General features: G+C 40.2%; 1 protein-coding gene across 1 annotated transcript in view; it reads left to right on the top strand.

The window, feature by feature from the left end:
- The window catches only part of PAWR (pro-apoptotic WT1 regulator), a 64,293-nt gene that overhangs the window by 36,399 nt on the left and 6,659 nt on the right, over positions 1-21,235 (top strand). Inside the window, exons 3-5 of the mRNA XM_035127774.2 lie at positions 3,843-3,971; positions 11,289-11,323; positions 19,625-19,772. Coding sequence (XP_034983665.1) covers positions 3,843-3,971; positions 11,289-11,323; positions 19,625-19,772 — 312 coding nt within the window. The remainder of the gene's footprint in view (positions 1-3,842; positions 3,972-11,288; positions 11,324-19,624; positions 19,773-21,235) is intronic.

The following is a 21,235-nucleotide window of genomic DNA, read 5'->3' as shown; positions in this document are numbered from 1 at the left end:
CACTTCTTAGTTTTCCAGTAGCCACTTTAGGATGCCGTCTCCATGATGGTTCTCTTCAGTGATTATAGCCTTGGGGAGCAACGTGTGTGGCATGGTGTTTCCCACCAACCCATCCTTTTAAGGTCTCTAGGTTCCAGGGATGCTTGATAGCTGAAGTCACCGGTGACAGAATGTCATCAGTTCTCAGAAACAGATTTAAGTGTCATTGTCATTTTTGTGACCTTGGTGTTGGTGTACAAGGAACAATTATTGCCCTGTAGAATCTGTGGGGATGGCCCTTTATCTTAGAACAGCTTTGTTATCACAGGCTAGAACATGAGAACTCATACCAATGCAGGCAGCTTGTTAATCATTCTGTAATTGTGAGATGTGGTTTAGCAAACAGTCTTCTTCATTGAAGGCACCTGACTGCTTGTGTGTTATTTAAAAACACTATCATGAAGAATTGTGTGGACAAAGGTAACTGGAAACATTTGGGTTGGGGCAGAAGCAGCCACAAAGGTGTAGTCTGCTCATATAGTCTGCTCAAACTGCTTCTGTTTACCATGGATGGTCTCGAGATTTTTTGAGATGTCTTTTAAAAAATAACTTATTTTACAAACTAACTTCCTTTTCCTACATTCACATTCTCCGACACACTCAGGTGGTGGTAAGGTGAGTGGTAACCAGCAAGTTCATATAAGTGAGTTTCTTTGCCAAAAGAAGGTGTGTTCTACAGTTTAGCACAATTTGGTATGGCTGCTGCTCTGCCTTTATCAATATTTCTTCTTCCCCTGACTCCTGTGTGCTTATTTTTTAAAAAACACATTGATTCCTCTGAAGGCCAAGTTTGTTCAGTGTGACTCTAAATCATAGACCTCTTGCATTTCTCAGACTTTTGCCTTCTTTTTTCTGCCAACGTAGCTTTATCTTCAGATGGCTTCACAATCTGAACACTTCTTGCCTGTGAAGCTTTTCGGGGAGTTTATTCTGTGATTATTTAAAATGCTGTGTTAATAATCAGTTTTGAGGTCTAGTCTCAATGTTTTCATTTTCCCAGTGCATTAACATACATTCCTTGTATTAATCTTTGCTTACTTAAGAAGTCTAATGTGTGGTTAGTGGTTCTTGTGAAGAAATCTGGCTTTTAAAGACCAGGATACTATTTCTAAATTTTGAACTGCATTCCTAATTCTGGAAAGTCTCTTTGTTCATCAAGCTTCTGTGACAGCACAGAAATCCAGACAATACCTAGAGAAAATAATAGGTTTGCTGCAATCCAAGGGTTATATGTTTTTCTTTCAAGTTACCTTGAGCTAGTTTTGGAAAATTTGGAAAACATGCATATGTTATACCTTTCACTTTCTTAAACTACAGTACTCTGAAATTTTGCAACTCTGTATGATTAGCACCAACACCAGAGCTCTACAAACAGCAGTGCAATATCGCAGATAAGTCACCTGAAACATAATGGTGTTTTGTGTTTTAGCATCGTACACCACTCTGATATTTTATGATATGGTGGTATAGAAATATTTTAATAAATAAAAGAACTATTATTTGTTTTAAAGAAGGTTATTCAGCATACCCGTTGATTTTCCTTTCTCTCATCCCATTTTATTTAAAGCCATAAAATCTACAGAATCCAGATGCTTATTTAAAAAGAAAAACCTCTCTTCATCTCACTTGAGTTTATATACTGTTTTGAGGCCATGGGGGTCATTTAACCAGCCCATGAGCCACCCCCAAACCAAGCCACCCACTCAGCGAATCCCCGCCCGCTGCGCTAAACCAGCACGGTGTGGGGACTCGCTTCCACTGTGCCGGAAATTGTGTCTGTGCATGCACAGATGCCGCAAATCATGTCTGTGCAGATGCCAGAAATCATGGGTGCGCGTGTGAGCGGGTGCATGCAATACTGCCCATGGAGGGATCTCCACTGGAGTGAACCAGCCCAGGCAAGGTAAACCTTGCCGACCCCTGTGCTAGACTGTGAGCAAGTGGAGTGAATGTGGAAGGGTGCAGTTGAAAGGGAATGAGAGTGGAGAAGGGTGTTTCAGTTTTGCTTTTCGTATCTTCAAAAATGCCTTGGTGCCTGCACTCTTTCTGCTCCCTGCCAGTCATTCTCTTCTCTCCATTTATCTGGGGGAGGGAACAAAGTTGCTCCTTTGCCAACCCACACTTCCTTCCAATTGTGCCTCATTCCTTATGTTGTGGGAGGAAGAGTTGTTTACAGGCAGATTGTGAGGCAATCAGCAGGGAAATTATTTCTCCGCTCCTGTGTTGAGGTTTCTATAGCTCTGTTGGGATTGCTTTCCCCATTCACCTCTTTTCCTATAGCTGCTGGGGAAAGCAGACATGCTTTTGTATCCAGTGAACTTGTTCCATTAGCCCAAAGACTTGCATGTGTGCAAAGGGAGTTTCTCTACCTCTCCTCTCCCCACGTAGCCCATCAACTCTGCTCATAGCTGCCAAGTTTTCCCTTTTCTCGCAAGGAAGCCTATTCAGCATAAGGGAAAATCCCTGTAAAAAAGGGATAACTTGGCAGCTATGACTCTGCTGTAGAGGGTTGGGGGGGAACCCAAAATAGATTTGGGAGGGGCATAGTGAGAGGAGTTGGAGAGGAAGTCACATTGTGCAAGTCCTTGTCCTAATGGGATGACTTTGATGGACACAACCCACTGTGTGTGAGAGAGATAATAAGGATTAAAATAATCCTATTGTTTATCTCTACTTACGAAAGTGTACTATTATGAATCAGTCCTGCAAGTGACTCAAATATGTGGATACTGTTGTCTGATCGTGTCTGGCAGTAACTTTTTCACAGTGAGGAAGGAGCTTGCCTTACCAAATGATTCTTCTCTTTCTTTCCCCCCAACCTCCTGACAATTATAGAATTTGCCCAATAATAATTTACTTTGCCTTTTCTTTGCAAATTACTTGTTCGTCTTAAGTAGCACTAGTGGTGTTCTCATCTTGAAGCACATCATGAGAAGTTTTGTTTACCAGAGGGAAGGTTCGTCTCCAGCCATTTGAAGGCTAGATTTGGACCACAAGCCACTATCATTTCTTTACACAAATCTTCACAACCCTGCCAAATTTTCAGTATGAAGTCTAAATTATCTATCTGAGCTTTCAGCTGTCCCTCTTGAATTTTCCATCTGTTTTGCTTCATTTTATACTTGCAGACTTAAAAGAAACGCTGATGAAAAATGTGAGAGTTCTAATAGCAAAGTTCTATGGCCTCCTCACTTGAACAATTGCTTTTTGTTTTGTAACTTGTATCCTATGATGAACATATGAAGCTGCCTCACATAGAGTATCATTAATTATTCTGTCTAGCCAGATGTAATATAGCCCACTGCATCTTACACTTAAGTGGGTACCTTAAGTGGGTACCTTGTGGTCTTCCATATGTTGTTGAACTGCAGCTCCCATCACCCCAGACCATTTGCCATGGTTGACTGGAGGAAATAGGACTTGGAGTCCAACAACATCCGGAGAGGGTCAAAGGTTTCCTATTCCTCTCTGATTTAACTTAACAAAGAAGAACATAAGAAGAGCCTGCTGGCCAATGGCCTATCTGGTCCAGCATCCTGTTCTCACAGTGGCCAACCAGATGCCTGTGGGAAACCCATAAGCAGGATTTAAGCACAAGAGCACTCAACCCTCCTGTAGCTTCCAGCAACTGGTATTTAGAAACATCACTTCCTCCAGCTGTGGAAGCAGAGCATAACCATTGAGGCTAGTAGCCTTTGGTCTTGACCCACAAATTCATGCCTTGTATGTACTACTTTGAATGGTCATGCAGCAGCAACAACCACAGCCACCAAACCATAACCATTAATGTCTTTTGTTTGTAGAGCTTGGACGAATATGATGATGATGAAGCAGGACAAAAGGAGCGTAAAAGGGAAGATGCAATCACACAACAGAACACAGCGCAGAATGAATCAGCCACTGCAGACCCAAGTGCCTCATACATATTGCAGGTGAGGAGTTTCAACACTGTTTTCTTTGAACTTCAAGAGATTCAGCACACCACTACTTCTGCCTCTGTAAGAGGTGGGTAAATGTGTTTGCCAAACTTGGTACCTCAGCTTTGTGAAATAAGTAACTTCCAGTACCTAACTTTCTTTTAATGTTCAGTTTAATGCTTATTGTGAACACACACTGGTTCTTCTGACTAAACATCTATACCGAGCGTCAGCAATGTAGATCTGCCCACAGGGGGCTTCCCTGGTACCCACAAGGTCTGCTCTGCCACCCCCCACTGAAATTAGGCTTGAATGCAGCCAGTAGTATAGGCTGTGGTGTGTGCTTAGTTTCAGTGTGGGTTTGTGGTGCCCACAACAGGCCCCCAAAGGTTAGAAAACCCTTGACTATATGATAGGCATTCTCACTATTACATTTTTTGACTGTCAGACCAATTAGGATATGTATTATTACAATTGGAAGTTTTAATTGGCAAGTATTCAATACATCAGTCCTAATGTTAATTGGCAAGGGCAAATTTTAAAAGGCGGGGCTGAAAGTTAAGTGTTGTTTTGTTTCTTTAGGCTCTAGGGCAGGCATCCCTAAACTTCGGCCCTCCAGATGTTTTGGACTACAATTCCCATTTTCCCCGACCACTGGTCCTGTTAGCTAGGGATCGTGGGAGTTGTAGGCCAAAACATCTGGAGGGTCACATTTTGGGGATGCCTGCTCTAGGGTGTCTGCTGTAATATGCAATGATATGGTCTTTCTTTCAACAAAAGGAAGTTGTGTGTCTTTCAACACAAGGAACATAAGAAAATGTTTCTTTAAAACATAATTGATCTCACACTTCTTTCGGCATCCTAGTTAACAAATTGTTTCTTGGTCATGGATGCTTTAGTTGAGATTCCTGCATTGCAAGGGGTTGGACTAGATGACCCTTGAGGTACTTTCCAACTCTACAATTCTAGGATTCCAGTGACATTTATGGATTGAAAATGTGCTGTCCTCTGCAGTCACATGTGACTCTGCTGCACAATGAACAATGTTGGATAGGCTGCTGTGGAGAATGGCCTGAAATTAGGTGGAGGCTCACCTGATTTTGGTCAGTTCCCCCACTCTTGGCACCACATCACATATTGTTTAGGAGGACCCCTCAACCATCCAGAGGCTTTTCAGTGGCTATCGATAGCTGCAAGGAAAAGGAAGAGTCAGGAAATTTTCCATCCGATTTTTCCGTTCATTTATCCACACAAAAGTAGATTTAGTTTATTAAACAATATGCAGAATAGTTCTGCATTTTTAAAATAGTTAATTTGCCCCAGCCTTTCAAAATACATACCATAAAACATTTTCATTTGGATACTTGAAATTACATTGTGTTTTACTCTTGCAATTCTTTCAATTTTTTAGTCCTTTTTGAAAAAAGAATTGATTAGACTTTCAGATGTCATACATTTTCCATTTGGGGCTCTCTTGTTGACATTAGCATAATGGCATTTTAAAAACAGGCGTATGGTTGTGCTAACTGCATTCCTAAATCATTTCCTGTGGGTGGTAGCTCTGCCAGCCAGTGGCACCACATTGAAACACAGAAGGGGGGCAGCTGTGATGTTTGTGTGTTTACAGTTTGCTCTAACAGTGCATTTCTGTCACCATCATAGTTGCTGTAGTAGATTCTGGACGTAGACACCTCCTTTATTTGAGCACTTTTAATCTGGGAAAGCCCTTGTGGGATGTTCAACATAAGATACAAGTTGTGAAGCATATCCAGGGAGTCAGTTTGAACACTGGAACGAATAACATTTCAGCCTGAAAATGGTTTTTAAAAAACAGGCTATAAATTAAGGGCTTAAAACAACAAAACCCTGGTATGGTGGAATTTTGACTCCCTCCTATCCACAATGAATCCTTAACATAAATGTCTATCTTTGGGATGAATTTTATGTATTTGGAGTTTGCAAAAGATTCTATATGCCATCTTCTTCAAGATATGGAAAGCAGCAGGCAGGTTAGAGACCTACCACTTTTAAGTCTGCTGTCAATTTTAGAATAGGCTGTAGACAAATGGTTGAAGAGGTGGCAGCGTTTTTTGTGAAACACACCCTTGCAGTCTCTTTATTCCTATTTGTGCTCTGCTGCATGGCTCCATAGAGCCCTCTGGGTAACTTACAACAAGTAAAGTAAAGAAAACAAACAAACAAACAGAGCTACAGTGATGAAACAGGAAAAATCCAACAGAGCTAACCAACTATACAATAAATGAAACAGACTAAAAGCAGCACCAAAATATCTCTTTTTTCCATCCCCGCCCTTCTATGTTTGGTAGATAATTAATAATAAACATCAAGCCATGTTCCCAAAATTTTAATCTTTTTTTTATAAATATAAAATGGACCTGGCTTGGCATATTTCTCTGGAGAGTGTGTTACATGACATTGGAACTACCAGGGTAATGACCCCAGGCTTCATCCTTTCAACTTTATTGAAGAAAAAGGAGGGACACAAAACCAGGCCTCCTCTGCTAGTCTTTATGCAAAGAGGAAAGTTTCCCCAAAGGTATTCCAACCCAAGCTGCTTAGAACTTGATCCACCACTTCCAGTTGTGTTCACAGACAATTATTGTTTTTGCTTGTTTGTTTGTTTGTTTTGTTTGTACCCCACTCGTCTGGCTGGGTTTCCCCAGCCACTGGGCAGCTTCCAACAAAGATTTAAAATACATTAAAATGTCACACATTAAAAACTTCCATAGACAAGCTGGGAGTCAGTGCCATTCTTTTAGCACGGATGCAATGTGCTTCCTTCACCTGCTAGTTAAGTATGCTGCTACATTTTGTAAAATTATGAATGCAGACCAACACAATGTGTGTGTTGTAATAGTGCAGTCTGCTACCAGGGTGTTCAAGATGACATATCAAAGGCTAGTCGAAGTCACTCGTAGCCACTGAATATTCAAGGAGCAGAACTAGAATATCCTCTGGTTATATCCTTGGTTCTTTATGGGAATTTTAGTTCAGGGGTGTATAGGGTGTTAGGGAAGGGGTAGCATCTCTCATGGAGGACATGCCATGCTCCTTCTGGGGTAGTTTGTCCATCTTTGGTCCCCCCCTCCCCATTCTGCTCTCACTTGTGGCTCCTAGAAACTGTCAACATACAACAGCTGTCACAGCCTGGAGACGGCTTTGACTGCCTTGCTAAACCAGGTGAGGGTAGCTGATGGGTCTCAAACCCTTGGTGAGTTAGGGGCTTCTCCTGCATGCAAAGAAAGGCTCCAGCAGATTGAGGGGCTGAGACAAAGAGTGGGTCCAGCAGTCAAGAAGGCAGTTTCTGTGTGTGCTGTAGAGGGAAGAGAGGGGCAGATACCGTTCGTCATCTTGGGAAGGGAACCCACCTAGGAGAAGGAAATACATAATCAGCAATAATACATTGCTTATTATTGCCCTTGGCTATAGCACGACAAGGCTTTCAGAAATACAGTGGTACCTCGGTTTATGAACACAATTGGTTCCAGAAGTCTGTTCATAAACTGAAGCGTTCATAAACCGAAGCGAACCTTCCCATTGAAAGTAATAGAAAGTGGATTAATCTGTTCCAGACGGTCCGCGGAGTACTTAAAGTTTAAGGGGGGGGGGTCACCAGTGTCGCAAAAACCAATAAAGTGGGTGCTGGGTGGGCTTCTCTGGTGAGAGCATTCATGAGCTGCGGCCCCACCACTGAAAAGACCCTAAGTGCCCTTGAGGTTGATAGCAAAGTCTGGGTGAGTACCTATGGGAGGAGGCGATTCTTCAAGCAACTGGGTTTCAAACTGCTTAGGGCTTTTATAGGTTAAAACCAGTCTTTCCAGATGGTAAAATGCAATACGACTGAATTATAGGTTCTGCCAGTTTATTCTTCTCTACTTCCTTTTTTCTATATTAGGTAATTTTTTAAAAGTGCCGTATTGGCCCGAATATAAGCAGCACTTTTCCCCCAAATTCCGACCATGAAAAGTTGGAAGTGCAGCTTATATTCACAACCTTATGCCACTGGCAAAGCAGTGTGCCCCCCCCAAAGCAGCCCAGGAGAATGGGGCAACAGTGCCCAGCCCGCCAGCTGCTCCCAAGCCTCCCCTGAGCCGTCAGAATGGAGGAGTGGGAGGCTGCCAGCAAAGTGGCGTGGCTCCCTCCCAGAGTGCTGCCTGGGAGCGTGGGGCAATGGCAGCCTGCCCGCCCCATTCCCAAGCCTCCCCTGAGCCAGTGGAAAGAAGAGGTAAGGGGGAAAGGCTGCCCGGGAACACAGGGGAATGGTACCCGTAGGATTTTCTTCTATATTTGCCATTTACGGGTGTGAGTGTCTGTGGAATTTTAAGGGACTGGCTTAGATTTGGGTATTGTCTTTTTTTTCCCCTTTCCCCCACTTGAATTTAAATGGTGCGGCTTATATTCAGGCCTATATGGTAATTCCAGTTTTGCACACACAAACACACATCTTGAAAGATTTTGAGAAGAATGTTGTCCCTGAACAGCTGAGGCAATAAACTAGTATTTTTCTTTTGATAAAGTATGACAACCAGATCCTGGAGCACCTCCATTGTCATCAGCCTAATTTTGATCTTGCTTCCAGCAATAAGTAATTTTCATTTCAAAGTTGTCATTTGGCCTGTAGATTAAAATGACTTCATCTTTTCAGCACTAATCCCTTCTGGACAATTGTTAAAGTTTGGGTAAGACTGCTGCAAGAATCTTTAATGAGCTTACAAGGAAATACTTCTTGAGCAATTTAAAGGTTTTCTTGCTCAGAGAACAGAGCAAGAATTGTCAGAGGCAGAATGCCTCTGAGTACCAGTTGTTGGGAATCACAAGTAAGGAGACGTCCTGCTTCCTGGTGTCTCCTAGACATCTGGTTGGCCACTGTGAATAGAATATTGGACCAGATCAGGTATAGGCAAACTCAGCCCTCCAGATATTTTGGGACTACAATTCCCATCATCCCTGACCGCTGGTCCTGTTAGCTAGGGATCATGGGAGCTGTAGTCCCCAAACAGCTGAAGGGCCAAGTTTGCCTATGCCTGGGCTAGATTGACTATTGGCCTTGTGAAACAGGACTTCCCCTCTGTTCTTGTGTTTTTGCTATGGTCCATCTAGCTCAGTATTTCCTATAGTGACTGATGGTGCAGGGTGACTCTTGATAGGGCATTCTCAGTTGTAGTTCCCTGTTTGTGGGATGCCCTCCCTGGTGAGGTGTGTCTGTCTCCCTAAGCACGAACGTTTCAGGACAAAAAGCTTGAAAAAGTTCCCGTTTACCCATATATTTGATGGCTGAAAGATACTGACTGCAGTTTGTCAGACAAGATGACCCTGCCTCTCCTCCCCAATGTCCTGTTCTGTAGGTTCTCTCCCCCAAGTCCATTTCAAGGGGCACCTGCAGGTGTGGGGGAAGGAAAGGGAGGTGAAAGCAAGTGCATAGGGCTTGCACTGACGGGATTCATTAGGTGAATCCTGCCCAATGTTTCTGCTATACTTGAATGATTTCTGACTGTTTCTAAATGCTTTCAGGGGCTTGTAATTGTTTATAAGTGTGTTAAATTGGTTTCTGTTTTTGTTTTTACTGTTTGACTATTTTGGTGTTTACAACCCTGGGTTTCTTTGGGAGGAAGAGTAGGATAGAAATTTATAGAATAATAACCTTCTCAAAAGGAAAATGTTCCAAAATTCAATCTGTCCTTTCAGTTTAGTCCCATTGCTCCACCTTCAGAATTCTGTTGAAATAATAATAAAAAGATTAAATTTTATCTGAAATCTTCATTTAAAATACGAGTGAGTGAGCAAACAAAAGAATGAGCTGTTGTATGTTGCCAGTAATAAAACATTCAAGAGAAATACTATTTATTCCAGCAATGTGAAAGGCAATATGTATAACTATGTCATATCTCTAAGCCTCTAGTGACTATTTAATTGTGTGGGAATACAGAGGTTTGATGTATTAGCATGAGTTCCTGTTAGTAAACAGCACTGAAAGCCTTCTTTACACTAGTTTCCCTAGAGCTTTGTAGTGGCATGCTAATTGCCAAAAGTTCCTTCCAAACTAGCTGCAGCAAATTACAAAAGAGGGGAAGGTTTCCCATGATTTTTATGTGTAGGCTTTTTTTTTTGTTATAACTAGTCAAAAAGACCCCATGAGTAAAGGATGTTTGGGAGAATGTTGCAAGCATGAAGTGCCTGTGTGATTAACCAACAGAAATCTTACATTGTATCTTAGCTATACTGTAGTGGTTAACAATTGGGTGCACTGCATGATCTCGTATTGTGGAGTTAGTGGGACTTAAATTGGGTGGGCATTGTGGTCTGTGTTATTGAATACATGTCTTCCCTCCTCCCCTCAAAAATGGTTTTGCAATTTGTGAAATGAGGACAGACCTAAGCCTTCTATTTAGTTTAGGGTTTAGCCTAGTTTAGCCTTCTGGTTTAGTTTAGTTTAGGAAAGCTTTTAATGTTTAATAGATTATTGTATTTTAATACAGTATTCTGTTGGAAGCCGCCCAGAGTGGCTGGGGAAACCCAGCCAGATGGGCGGGGTATACATATATTATTATTGTTATTGTTATTGTTATTATTTGGGCCACAGTCATGGCCCTGTTGTTTAAGTTTGAGTTGGCTGAAATGCATTCTGCCATTACAATGAGAATTATACATTAATTCTAGCCTTTACCACAATGTCCTTTTTTTAGTCCCTAATTCTGTGTGCTCTCCTTTTCTCTGGTGGTGAACATGCTAGTTCTGTGAAGGTTGCTACTAGAATATCCTCCCCTACTGCCACAAGCTGCTTACAGATCTTTTTAAAGTGCTTTTTTAGTGTTTAACTATAATTTTGTTCTTTTACCTTTTATGCATTTATTCTCACTCCCACCCCCGCATGTTTGTAGTGTTCATAACCTTCCTTTTTCAGTTCAAAAGAAAGGTGAGATATAAATTATAAAAGATATACCAACTTTGTTATAACTAGTCAAAAAGACCCCACGAGTAAAGGATGTTTGGGAGAATGTTGCAAGTATGAAGTGAGACACTTTTAAAATCCAGATGCCATTTCTTATTAAGGAACCACTTGGAAGCTTCTGTTCTGAGACACAGTTTCAATTTGGTTAAAGCCAAAGCTAAGCTCAAGGTGAAGGCATAGCTATCTCTTGAATTTATATGTGATGGTGTTTTATCATCTGTCACAGGCCACATTTGCATGCAATGGGTTTGACTGTCCTGTATTTTTATTTGATTTGCCCATTATTATGAGCAAGTAATGCTTTAAATCATCCATTTTGTATATTAAATTTGACTATAATTGGTTTGTTTTTGTTTTCATAGGACACCTCTAGGACAATTTCAAACAGATACAAAAGGTAAGGGACTTACCAGTATATTTTAAAGTCAAATATTGATTGATTGTGTTTATATGTCACCTTACCACAGTGAGCTGTGCCCAAAACAGCTTACATTGACCACTCACTTACCAAAATACAAAGCATTTGGGCAGAGGAGAGAAGTCTACTTACAAAACATATCAATAAACCCAAACAGGAGAAAAAATAAGCAATTTAGCAAACATTGAATAAATTCAATATTACAAAAGAAAATGCCCACACTTAAATACCTTGCTGCTTCTGAACTTAGTGGAGAACCAGGGAATTAGCTAAGAGTTGAAAGATGGGGTAGGAAAAATGCATACTCTCCAACATCCTGCTAATCAACATTGAACTCTTCTGGGAGCTAGGTGACGAAAAAACCAGCATCTTTTGGTCTGGTGTGAGGCAGCTGACTCACAGCAGAGCTCCAGAACAAAAAAATGGGACATTCCGGATCCAATCAGAAGACAGGGTGGCTTGTGTATTTCGGGGATATCCTGATCAATTTGGGATGGTTGAGCAGTATGAAAATGTGTATGGGTCTATATTGTGAACATTATCTTCCCCCAAAGACTAAAATGTGCCTCAAGAAATCTGCTAGATGTGTCAACTAGGCTTAAAAAGAGAATGTAACAGGCAACATTTATTGTTACAGTTGTTTCACAATCTGCTTTTTAAAATAACTTGACAGATAGCAGGCTTTTCATCAGTTGCCAGAGGAGTTGGTTTTTATCTGTCGTAGCAACAGACTTCTGCAGCGTGACTCTTCGTACATCTTGTCAGTTACATTTGTTACAGAAAGTTGCAGATGTTGTGGTTATGTAACACTTCATTTTCTCTTTCAGCATCGAGAGAGCTTAAGGACCAAATTATATATTGTGTGGGCCATCCATCTTCTTCTGGTGTTGTTTTCACTTAACAGCATCCACAGGGAATGTGGGAATTATATTGAAGCAGTAGTGCTGGGGGGAGGGCATATTTTTAAGCTCATTTCTCCATCAGCCCTGTTCTTGGTCTAAAGTCTTCCTCACATCCCCACCCCACCCATGTCAGAAAAGTTGTCACTTATTTCCTTGGCAGCTTCAGGGGGCAATTTAGTTTTGTTAACAGATCCAGGGTAGAAGGGATTAAACACAACTCCCAGTACCTCTGTACTCCTCCCCCTCCCGCATTCTGGTGCTTTTTTTTAAAAAAAAATGAAAACCAGTGCAGAGAAAATCACTGAATAAAATGCTGTGTCTGTAAAAGAAAAAGAAAAGTATAATTTTATGTGTCACAGTCTGGTTTGGGGGTTAGCCCTTGCAGATAGTATTTATAATATAATCCTTCCCCCTAGTTAAAGTACCTCTACATTGTACTTTGGCTTTAGCATTAATTTTTGGAGTGGTCATATATCATCAATATATAAGAATGTACATTTGTTTCTCCTTTTCTTTTATTTTTTATTTCTTAAAATTTATACACCACTTGATTGGTAAAGTGGTTTACAAAAAGTATGTTTGTTAAAAGTATGTTCATAATACAGGGTGATAGTAAATGGAAACTGTATACTTCATTATGAATCACCCTGTATTACTACTACTACCGGTATTAATAACATTTTTAAAAATCATAGTACGTGCACAATGGCCTAGTTTCCCCATCACATAGCAGTTTACCTGTCACCAAGCACCCTCCGTGTATATAGGTTCCTCCTTGATGGTTCTGTCTCCCAGGAGCTGATTAGAAATCTCTTCCAGTTCTCATCTTTCATTTCCATCTTCTTGGTTGAATGAAAGGTACTAATCAAACCTTTTCTCTGCATGTATGTGTTGGACAGTCATGTCCCGAGTGCCAAAACTCTGGCTGTATATCCATATGTCCAGACCTGATTGGAGGATTCGCTTCGCACATCAGCACCCTTAGCCTCCCTCTTTAGGTTTAAGAAGTGGAATAAATCCTTGTGAACATTTGTAATTACCCAATGTGATGGGTGGTTCTTACTCCTCACTTGTGAGACTCCACTTTAAGATTGTTTAGCTTAGCTTGCATCCAGCGCAAACTGCTTCTTTATGCTACCAATCTGCCTACCCACAAACCCTTATATCTCCATACCAGGTCTCAGTAAAGCTTTTTAATTTGAATGCTGATGTTTGACTGTATAGCTTTGGACAACCCAAAGACTTTTCCCTTGTGTGTCAAACTGCTGTTTAATCCTACACACTTAGATCAAGAGGGGGTAGGGGGAAAACAGTCTGAACTTCCACCATGGTTGCTGGTAATTGCCCACTCCACATGACCAGGAAGCTATACGCCGGCTCCCTCGGCCAATAATGCGAGATGAGCGCGCAACCCCAGAGTCGGTCACGACTGGACCTAATGGTCAGGGGTCCCTTTACCTTTACCTTAGGTATCCTGCAGTTCTTGGAATTCCTCTTGGTCAAGAATTACGGTAAATTCTTGAGAGGTGGTAGATGACATAAGTTGGGGTGTCATAGACTGGCCTTGATCTCAAGGCAACTGACCGATTTCCACAGTCAAAATGGCAGGCAATGAATGTCCCGCATAAAGTATACCATCATTATATCTCATCCCTGAGATCTTGGCTGTATGTGAAAATAGAATTATTTGAGCATACGTCCATAGGAAAGGCCAAAGGAGAAATTACCTATCAGGGTTTAAAATAACTGAAGGATTTACCATGGATCAGACAGGATTGGCTGGCTCAATTTACAGTAAATCAGATTAGAATTTCTTGGTATGCATGTTCTTTCTCTGCTTGTTAACCTTTTTCTAGGAATAAATCCAGTAATTTCATTCTTATTTAAATAACTATATATCCTTGAATTTTAATGATACCAATTCCAAACAGAAAAATCATTATTCGAGTCCACAAAACAAGTGTGTGGGCAGAAAAACTAAATAATTTTTTCCAAAACTAAAATATTAGCTAAATATGGTTAGCCAAAACCATAAGTGTCCTTTCTGCCTCCCAGTGACTAAAACTGGAATTTTGTCTGCAATACACTTTCATTCCTGTATGTCCAGGACAGATTGCAGGTAAAAAAGAACTGCTGACTTCACTTGTCCTGCATTGATGTCCTGCTGAGTGTATTGCAGCCCTTTACTTAGTAGGATCAGGTTATCTGACCTGCCAATAAAATTCCATGCAGACCTATACTCTGGCCTGGTCCCACAGTCTGAACAGCTTGTCTCTAAATACAAATTAAACTGCTACAGACCTCCTGCAAGAAGCCCTGGCTGATCACATTGAACCTGCAGCCTGCTTCCTGGCTGCCAGCCATAGCATGCTAGCCTTTCCTCTAGTGAATCCTTTCTCATAGACATGATGGCTTGAATTCTGAGATCCCATGACAGAAACTCAACTCATGGAATGCTCCTACAAAAAGCTTATCTGTATGCAGGTATCTAACCAGGCCACTAGTGCAGATGAACCCCAGCCTGATACTAATCAGTTGGTAAATTTATAGCTAGTAAATGGATTACCCTTGTTTATGTTGTAATCAGAAATTGGAAATATACATTTAAAAAAATCCATAATTGATTTAAGGGATCTCTGGATTGTTCTATTGACTACATATTATCTACATTTCCAACTCTTGAAGTTTTATATAGCTTTTGTATAAAGGTTTTTGTCATTATCTTTCAAATCATATATCAATCACTAACAGCGGATCCAGTCTTGTCCTTGCTTTCAATAGAAAGCAATAAAAATCCCAGAATATCTCATAAGATAGTGGTCTTTCTATTATTAGCAACGGGAATAATGTGAACGGCCAGCCAGTTGGTTGCCTCATACCCCTTAATAATAATAATAATAATAATAATAATAATAATAATAATTAATAATAATAATAATAATAAATTCCTTCCAGTCGCACTTTAGAGACCAACTAAGTTCGCCATTGGTATGAGCTTTCATGTGCATGCACACGAAATCTCATACCAATGACAAACTTAGTTGGTCTCTAAGGTGCTACTGGAAGGATTTTTTTTATTTTGTTTCGACGTCAGTCAACAGCTACCTACCTGTAACCCCTTAATAAATGCAGGGCCCTGGGTCTTGATGCAGGCAGCAAGCCTACCCATGTTATTGGGGGAGATGTAGCCTGTGTATTGAGAATGCGCAAATATTGATTATTATTATTAGTAGTAGTAGCAGCACTAGCAGTAGCAGTAGTAGTATCAAGTTACCAATCCTAGTTTTCAGCTTTGCAAGTTTGTATTGAATTTACTATTTATTTTGTCTATATACTCCTAACCAGGGGTCAGCAAACTTTTTCAGCAGGGGGCCGGTCCACTGTGGGGGGCTGGACTATATTTTGGAAAAAAATATGAACAAATTCCTATGCCCCACAAATAACCAAGAGATGCATTTTAAATAAAAGGACACATTCTACTCATGTAAAAACACCAGGCAGGCCCCACAAATAACCCAGAGATGCATTTTAAATAAAAGGACCATTCTACTCATGTAAAAACATGCTGATTCCCGGCCCATCCGCTGGCCAGATTGAGAAGGCAATTAGGCCGCATCTGTCCCCCGGGCCTTAGTTTGGGGACCCCTGCTCCTAACTGTCCTACTAGGCTAGCAGTAGCGTACATACAACTGAAGTGTTCCGTTCAATAATTAACAAAAGTATTGCACTTTTTTCCTTTCTTGTTGAAATGCTGTCAGGTTTTTATCTAATGTCAGGACCTCTTGAGCTTTGCCTTGTCCATTTTGTGTGTGTGAAAGTTGATCATGTTTGCTTTTTCTTGACCAAATAAAGAAATTTTATAGGGGGAGTCAACCAGAGTTTACCTTTGTGGTTTGCTGTGTGTGTGTGTGTGTGTGTGTGTGTGTGTGTGTGTGTGTGTGTGTGTGTGTTGCACACATAGGCAGCGATTCTTTCCTTAAACAATCAAAAACGGAAAGATCCCTTTAAAATACTCTCCCCCCTCCCACTTTAATCAACTTACCACCCGTTCTAGGGACAATGTACTAATGGTGAATAGAATGTCCCTATTTTCTGAGGAATGTTGGAGGGTATACAAGGAGAAAGAGCAAGATACACTGTGTGTTTGAATACTTCGGCTGTGTGAAGTACATACTGTGTAACAGTTCTTGGATTCTTTTCCACAGTATGAATGACACAAGTTTTAGGGGGTTAAAATTACAAACATTATGTTTGTGTTGCAACATGCACATCCTGTTTTTGATAGATTTTTTTTTTAAAGTCACGCTAGATCAAGCAGTGCCAAATATGGTAATAGAATTAAACTACAAAATTCCTTACAATTGTGTCATCATGCCTTGAAAGAATCTTTTATACTGCACTCCATGGATTGTTACATCCATGAAACCGAGTTTATTGTGCCAAGTTAAGTAATTGTCCCTAGCTTTCCTTTCAGTGTAAAATAGTTTTCTGTTTAATACGCACATGTGATTTCAGGTAAAAAAAATTTCCAAGCACCCTACTCACATACCTGAAGGTCATGTAGGACTCCCCACCCCACCTGCAAAAACACATGGTGTGTGTTTGGTTATTAATAATAATTTTATTATTTATACCCCGTCCATCTGACTGGGTTCCCCCACTCTGATTACTTGTGCAGTCTACCAGATCTTGTTTAAAAGTCCTGGGAAGTCCAGCATTGATCTTTTAACTGGACATGTTGTTCAATGGTGCACCAACTACCTGGTGATTTGCTACCCAGTGATGGTGGGCAGAGGGAAGCAGGAATGGTCATCTGTAGCCTAGCAGACATCCACCTTCAAAATAGCTGGTGGAAAAGTGCTTCCTGAAAAGACAATTCTGAATTTTAGAACCTGAGGAACGTGACATGCACAATTGCAGCTCCAGCTTTAGTGAATGTTCAGATTAATTTGCACTGACTACAATTTGGGAATACTGAAATTTATGTAGCCTAGCCCTGATCCTATTGAGTTTTAGGAATGCAAGCATTTTCTACTGTAGGAGAGAAAATGGCAGACACCAGTGTTGGTCTGTAGCTCCCAGTTAAGCCACTCTACTGTTCATCCTGGTCAGTGATAAAAGCTCTTGATGGTCAGCATTTCTTCACTTACAGATGCCCCCTAAGCTTTAATAACAACCCACCTAATCGAAATATAAACGGGTTGCTTCTTTCCTAGGTAATGTTTTACCCCTACCCCCAATAGAAACATATAATGCATGCATGTAGTCACACACGCATGTTAGTTTTTCAAAGAAGTCTAAGTAAAAAGACCAACCAATTTCAGTAATAGTCAAATGGTAGAAATCACGGATCCAGTGCTTCAGAAAAAATAGTATGCTCCAGCTATCAGGAGTAAGGGAAACATCATCTTAGGGGAGCAATCTTCAAGCATAAGTCCTCAGATGTTGTTCGACTACAGCTTCTATCACCCATAGCCAGTTTAGTTAATGGCCAAGGATGAAGGAAGTCATAGCTGAACAAGATAGGGGAGAACATATCTTAGAGAACAACATTCCCTACTTGAGCTTTAAGAGACCAAAGTGTACTACAAATGTGGCATAAATTAAATATATTTCATGGCTTTTATACTCCATCCCCCTTTAAAAAAACCCTATCGAAATTACTGATCCAATAAGATCATTGCCCAAATCAATTTTATAGTATCGCACTACTTATGTGATTCTTCCTTTTCCAATGATCCGTTTGAGAATATAAAATAGGCCTACTTTTTATATTTTAAAAATCTGTCTTTTTCTTTCTTTTATTACCTGCCCTTCACCAGCAGGTCCAGGGCAAGGTTTAAACAATTTAAAGTTCAGAGATTAAAAGCAAAGGAATGCAGGAATAAGGTGGGTCCTCCTTTGTAGGTCAGCCATACTTTGTAAAATGTTTGTATTTATAGCTAAATGCGGAGAAACATTTGTTCTGTCCAACCCCTAAGTTTGTCTGTGCATCTGTGAGTTTGAATGAAAGAGAGAGAGTGTGGCTTCTGCACAGTGATGTTAATGAGAGCTGCTATGCCATTGGTCTGAAAGGTGCTTTGTGTCAATTTACACAAACTCAATGGAATGATAGGCACTGGCAGAAACACAGTTTTCTGTGCTTCACCCATTTCCATTTTTGGCTTTAACAAGCTAAGACCTGGCAACAGTAAAAGAGGGAAGATATAGGAACAAATTGTACACTCATGTAGTACCCAAAAAATTGCTCTGTAATTTGTTGCTCTGATATTCAATTTAAAATGCAATTAGTGATTATGAACCATGTTATGAGCATGCATCTGCTCAGTGGGCTGTTGCACATTAGGGTCTTGCCATACAGCGTAGCTGCCATTTGGAGACACTTGAAAGTAGCCTGTGTCTGGTGACTGTCATGAGAGGTGAATCTTAGGTAGGCAAGTTTCAAAGTATGGTAGAAAATGTCTGCAAAAACAGAAAGACATTTCTACTCATTTTAGTGATCAAGAGAAGCCTAAGTTGTGTGGAGTTTACAGGATTTTGGTACAATGGCACAACTAACATCTTACTAAAGAGTAAGTAGGAGTAAACTCTGGTAGTAGGAGTAAACTCTGAGAAAGTTGATCTTCCATTATACAGTTCTATTTTATACAGGACTGTTTTATTGATAAATGTTAGACAAAAGAATGATTGAAACAATATTATAATCTTATAAAGTTTATTTTTATGGCTGGATTTAACTAAACTGCTAAAAACAAGTCCCACTAGCACAATGGGATTCACCCCACATGCCCTCCCCAAATCCATTTGGGAAGGCCAGGAGAACCCTCAGAACTTGATAAGAGGGACCGAAGTTCAGCATAATAGGACATGTTTTCCATGTGGAAGGTTCAATTTCTGATATGTCTAGTTAAAAAGAATCTAGCGGCAGGTAATGGGTGAGAAAGCCTCTGCCTCAGACCCTGGAAAGTTGCTTAAAGTCAGAGCAGACAGTTCTGAACTTGATGGACAAGCAGTCTGACTTGGTCTAAGGCATCTTCTACATTTCTGCTTTTTTATTTAGGATAGGCTTAACAAATAAGCAGAGCAAGATTGCAGTCTTGTTCACACATACCCGAGAAATAGCCCCATGAAATTCAGTGGTATTTCTGAGTAGTTCACATATATAGGATTAAAGCTGTAAGACATTTCTGATACATGTGCAGTTTTATATGTGGTTCGCAGCAATAACAAGCTCTCTACAGAAATAAAAAATTATGTTTTTATAGTTTGTTGTAGATATTAAACACTACTGGAGAAACAGGGCTATAGGCAAATCTTTCAATAATTTATTGCGGTCATGGACCAAATATGTTTACAAGTTCTTGTTGTTTTTTCACAGCACAACAAACACACTAGATGATGTTTCTAGTAGATATTCACGAGCAGCAGACAGAACAGGATATAACAGATATAGCAGGGATGCAAATTCTTCTGGAAATATTTTACCAAATAATTCTTTGGAAAAGAAGGTTGAAGATCTCGAAAAGGTAAATGTGTACCAGTAATGTGTACCGGTAATCAGTCAGTGGGCGTGGGCAGGGAGTTCTGTAAACCAAGTCACCAACACTGCATAGACCTTGCTGCGGTTGCCACCGACTAGAAGCTACTTCAGAAAGTAGAAACACCTAGATATTGACGTCCAACTAAGATCTTAACAATTGTGTAGGTTCATATCGAAGCAGATAATTTCCTTCAGAATTAGCACTTTGAATCTAGGCCAGTTGGATTTTCTAAACAGTCTTTCCAGGCACCTTTATGTATCACACATTGCAAGAATCAAACCTGATTATTATAAAGGCATATATTATGTATGAATAAAACTGGCTAGTTCACATGATACTTAGTGCATCTGACACCAGTATTGTTGAGCTTAGTGAACTGACTATTTGTCTCAAATTTTAAAGAACATGTATATCCTTTCCCAATAAAGTATTTTTGAAAACAAAATGGATAAAAATCAAATGACCCTTTTTTCAAAAAATGAAATTCAGAATATTGACTATGATCCTCTGTCTCAAACACACATACTGCATAATTTTCTATGGAAAACAATGAATCGGGGGGGGGGGGTTATTTATTTTTTTAGAAGAGGCATAAAATATGACATGAGATGTTATTTTTGTTGTTTTTGTTATTAAATTTGTTAGTTGCTTTTTATCTTGGTCAATGCAAACAAACGAAATACCCCCCTCCCACATAGATACATTAATACCGGGGGTGGGGGGTGGACATTGAAAACATCTCACCCACTTCTAAAAGGCCACAAATAGTTAAAGGCCAAATACCTGGTTATAGAGATAACAGCCGCAAGTGGGAAACTGCCACAGAAAAGGTCCGTTCTTGGGTTGCCACCCTCTGGACCTCTTGTGGAGGGGGCACATGAAGAAGGGCCTCAGTTGATGGTCATAGGAGCTTGCAACAGTAGGATCCATGTTGGTTCATACGGGGAGAGGTGGAAGCCATTATGATATGGCCATGTACTGGGTATTGTTAACTGCCCCTGCGCTCATTCATACTTTGTACTGTTTAAAATGTAATGTCTGACTTTATCCATTTTCGAAAATTGAATTCTAATTAATTTGTGTACATCTTTTGTTGGAAAAGCATGCTATACATTGTTGAAATATTTTTTAATGTGTTATCTCAATTAGTATCCATAGAAAGAGTCAAATAAAAGAGAAATCCTTTATTTCACAATTTCTCCTGTAAACAAATATAAATTCCATAGTGCAAAATATGTGACCAGCAGTTATTAATTATATTCCACATATAATATAAAGGCCTTATGAGGCTACAAACAGCTGTGGGTTAATGCTTATGGCAACCAATTGCATGCTTTTGCAGGAAGTAATGAAATGGAAAGTTAGAAACTTGATTTAAATTAATTATTTTCATCACCTTGATTTAAATCAGCCCACTCTATTGCAAGCTCTTTTCTCTGGATAATAGA

The sequence above is a fragment of the Zootoca vivipara genome, chromosome 10 (genome assembly GCF_963506605.1).
Source record: "Zootoca vivipara chromosome 10, rZooViv1.1, whole genome shotgun sequence".
Lineage (NCBI taxonomy): Eukaryota > Metazoa > Chordata > Lepidosauria > Squamata > Lacertidae > Zootoca > Zootoca vivipara.
Note: the sequence above shows the minus strand (reverse complement) of the source record. Positions and strands in the feature narration are given on the sequence as shown.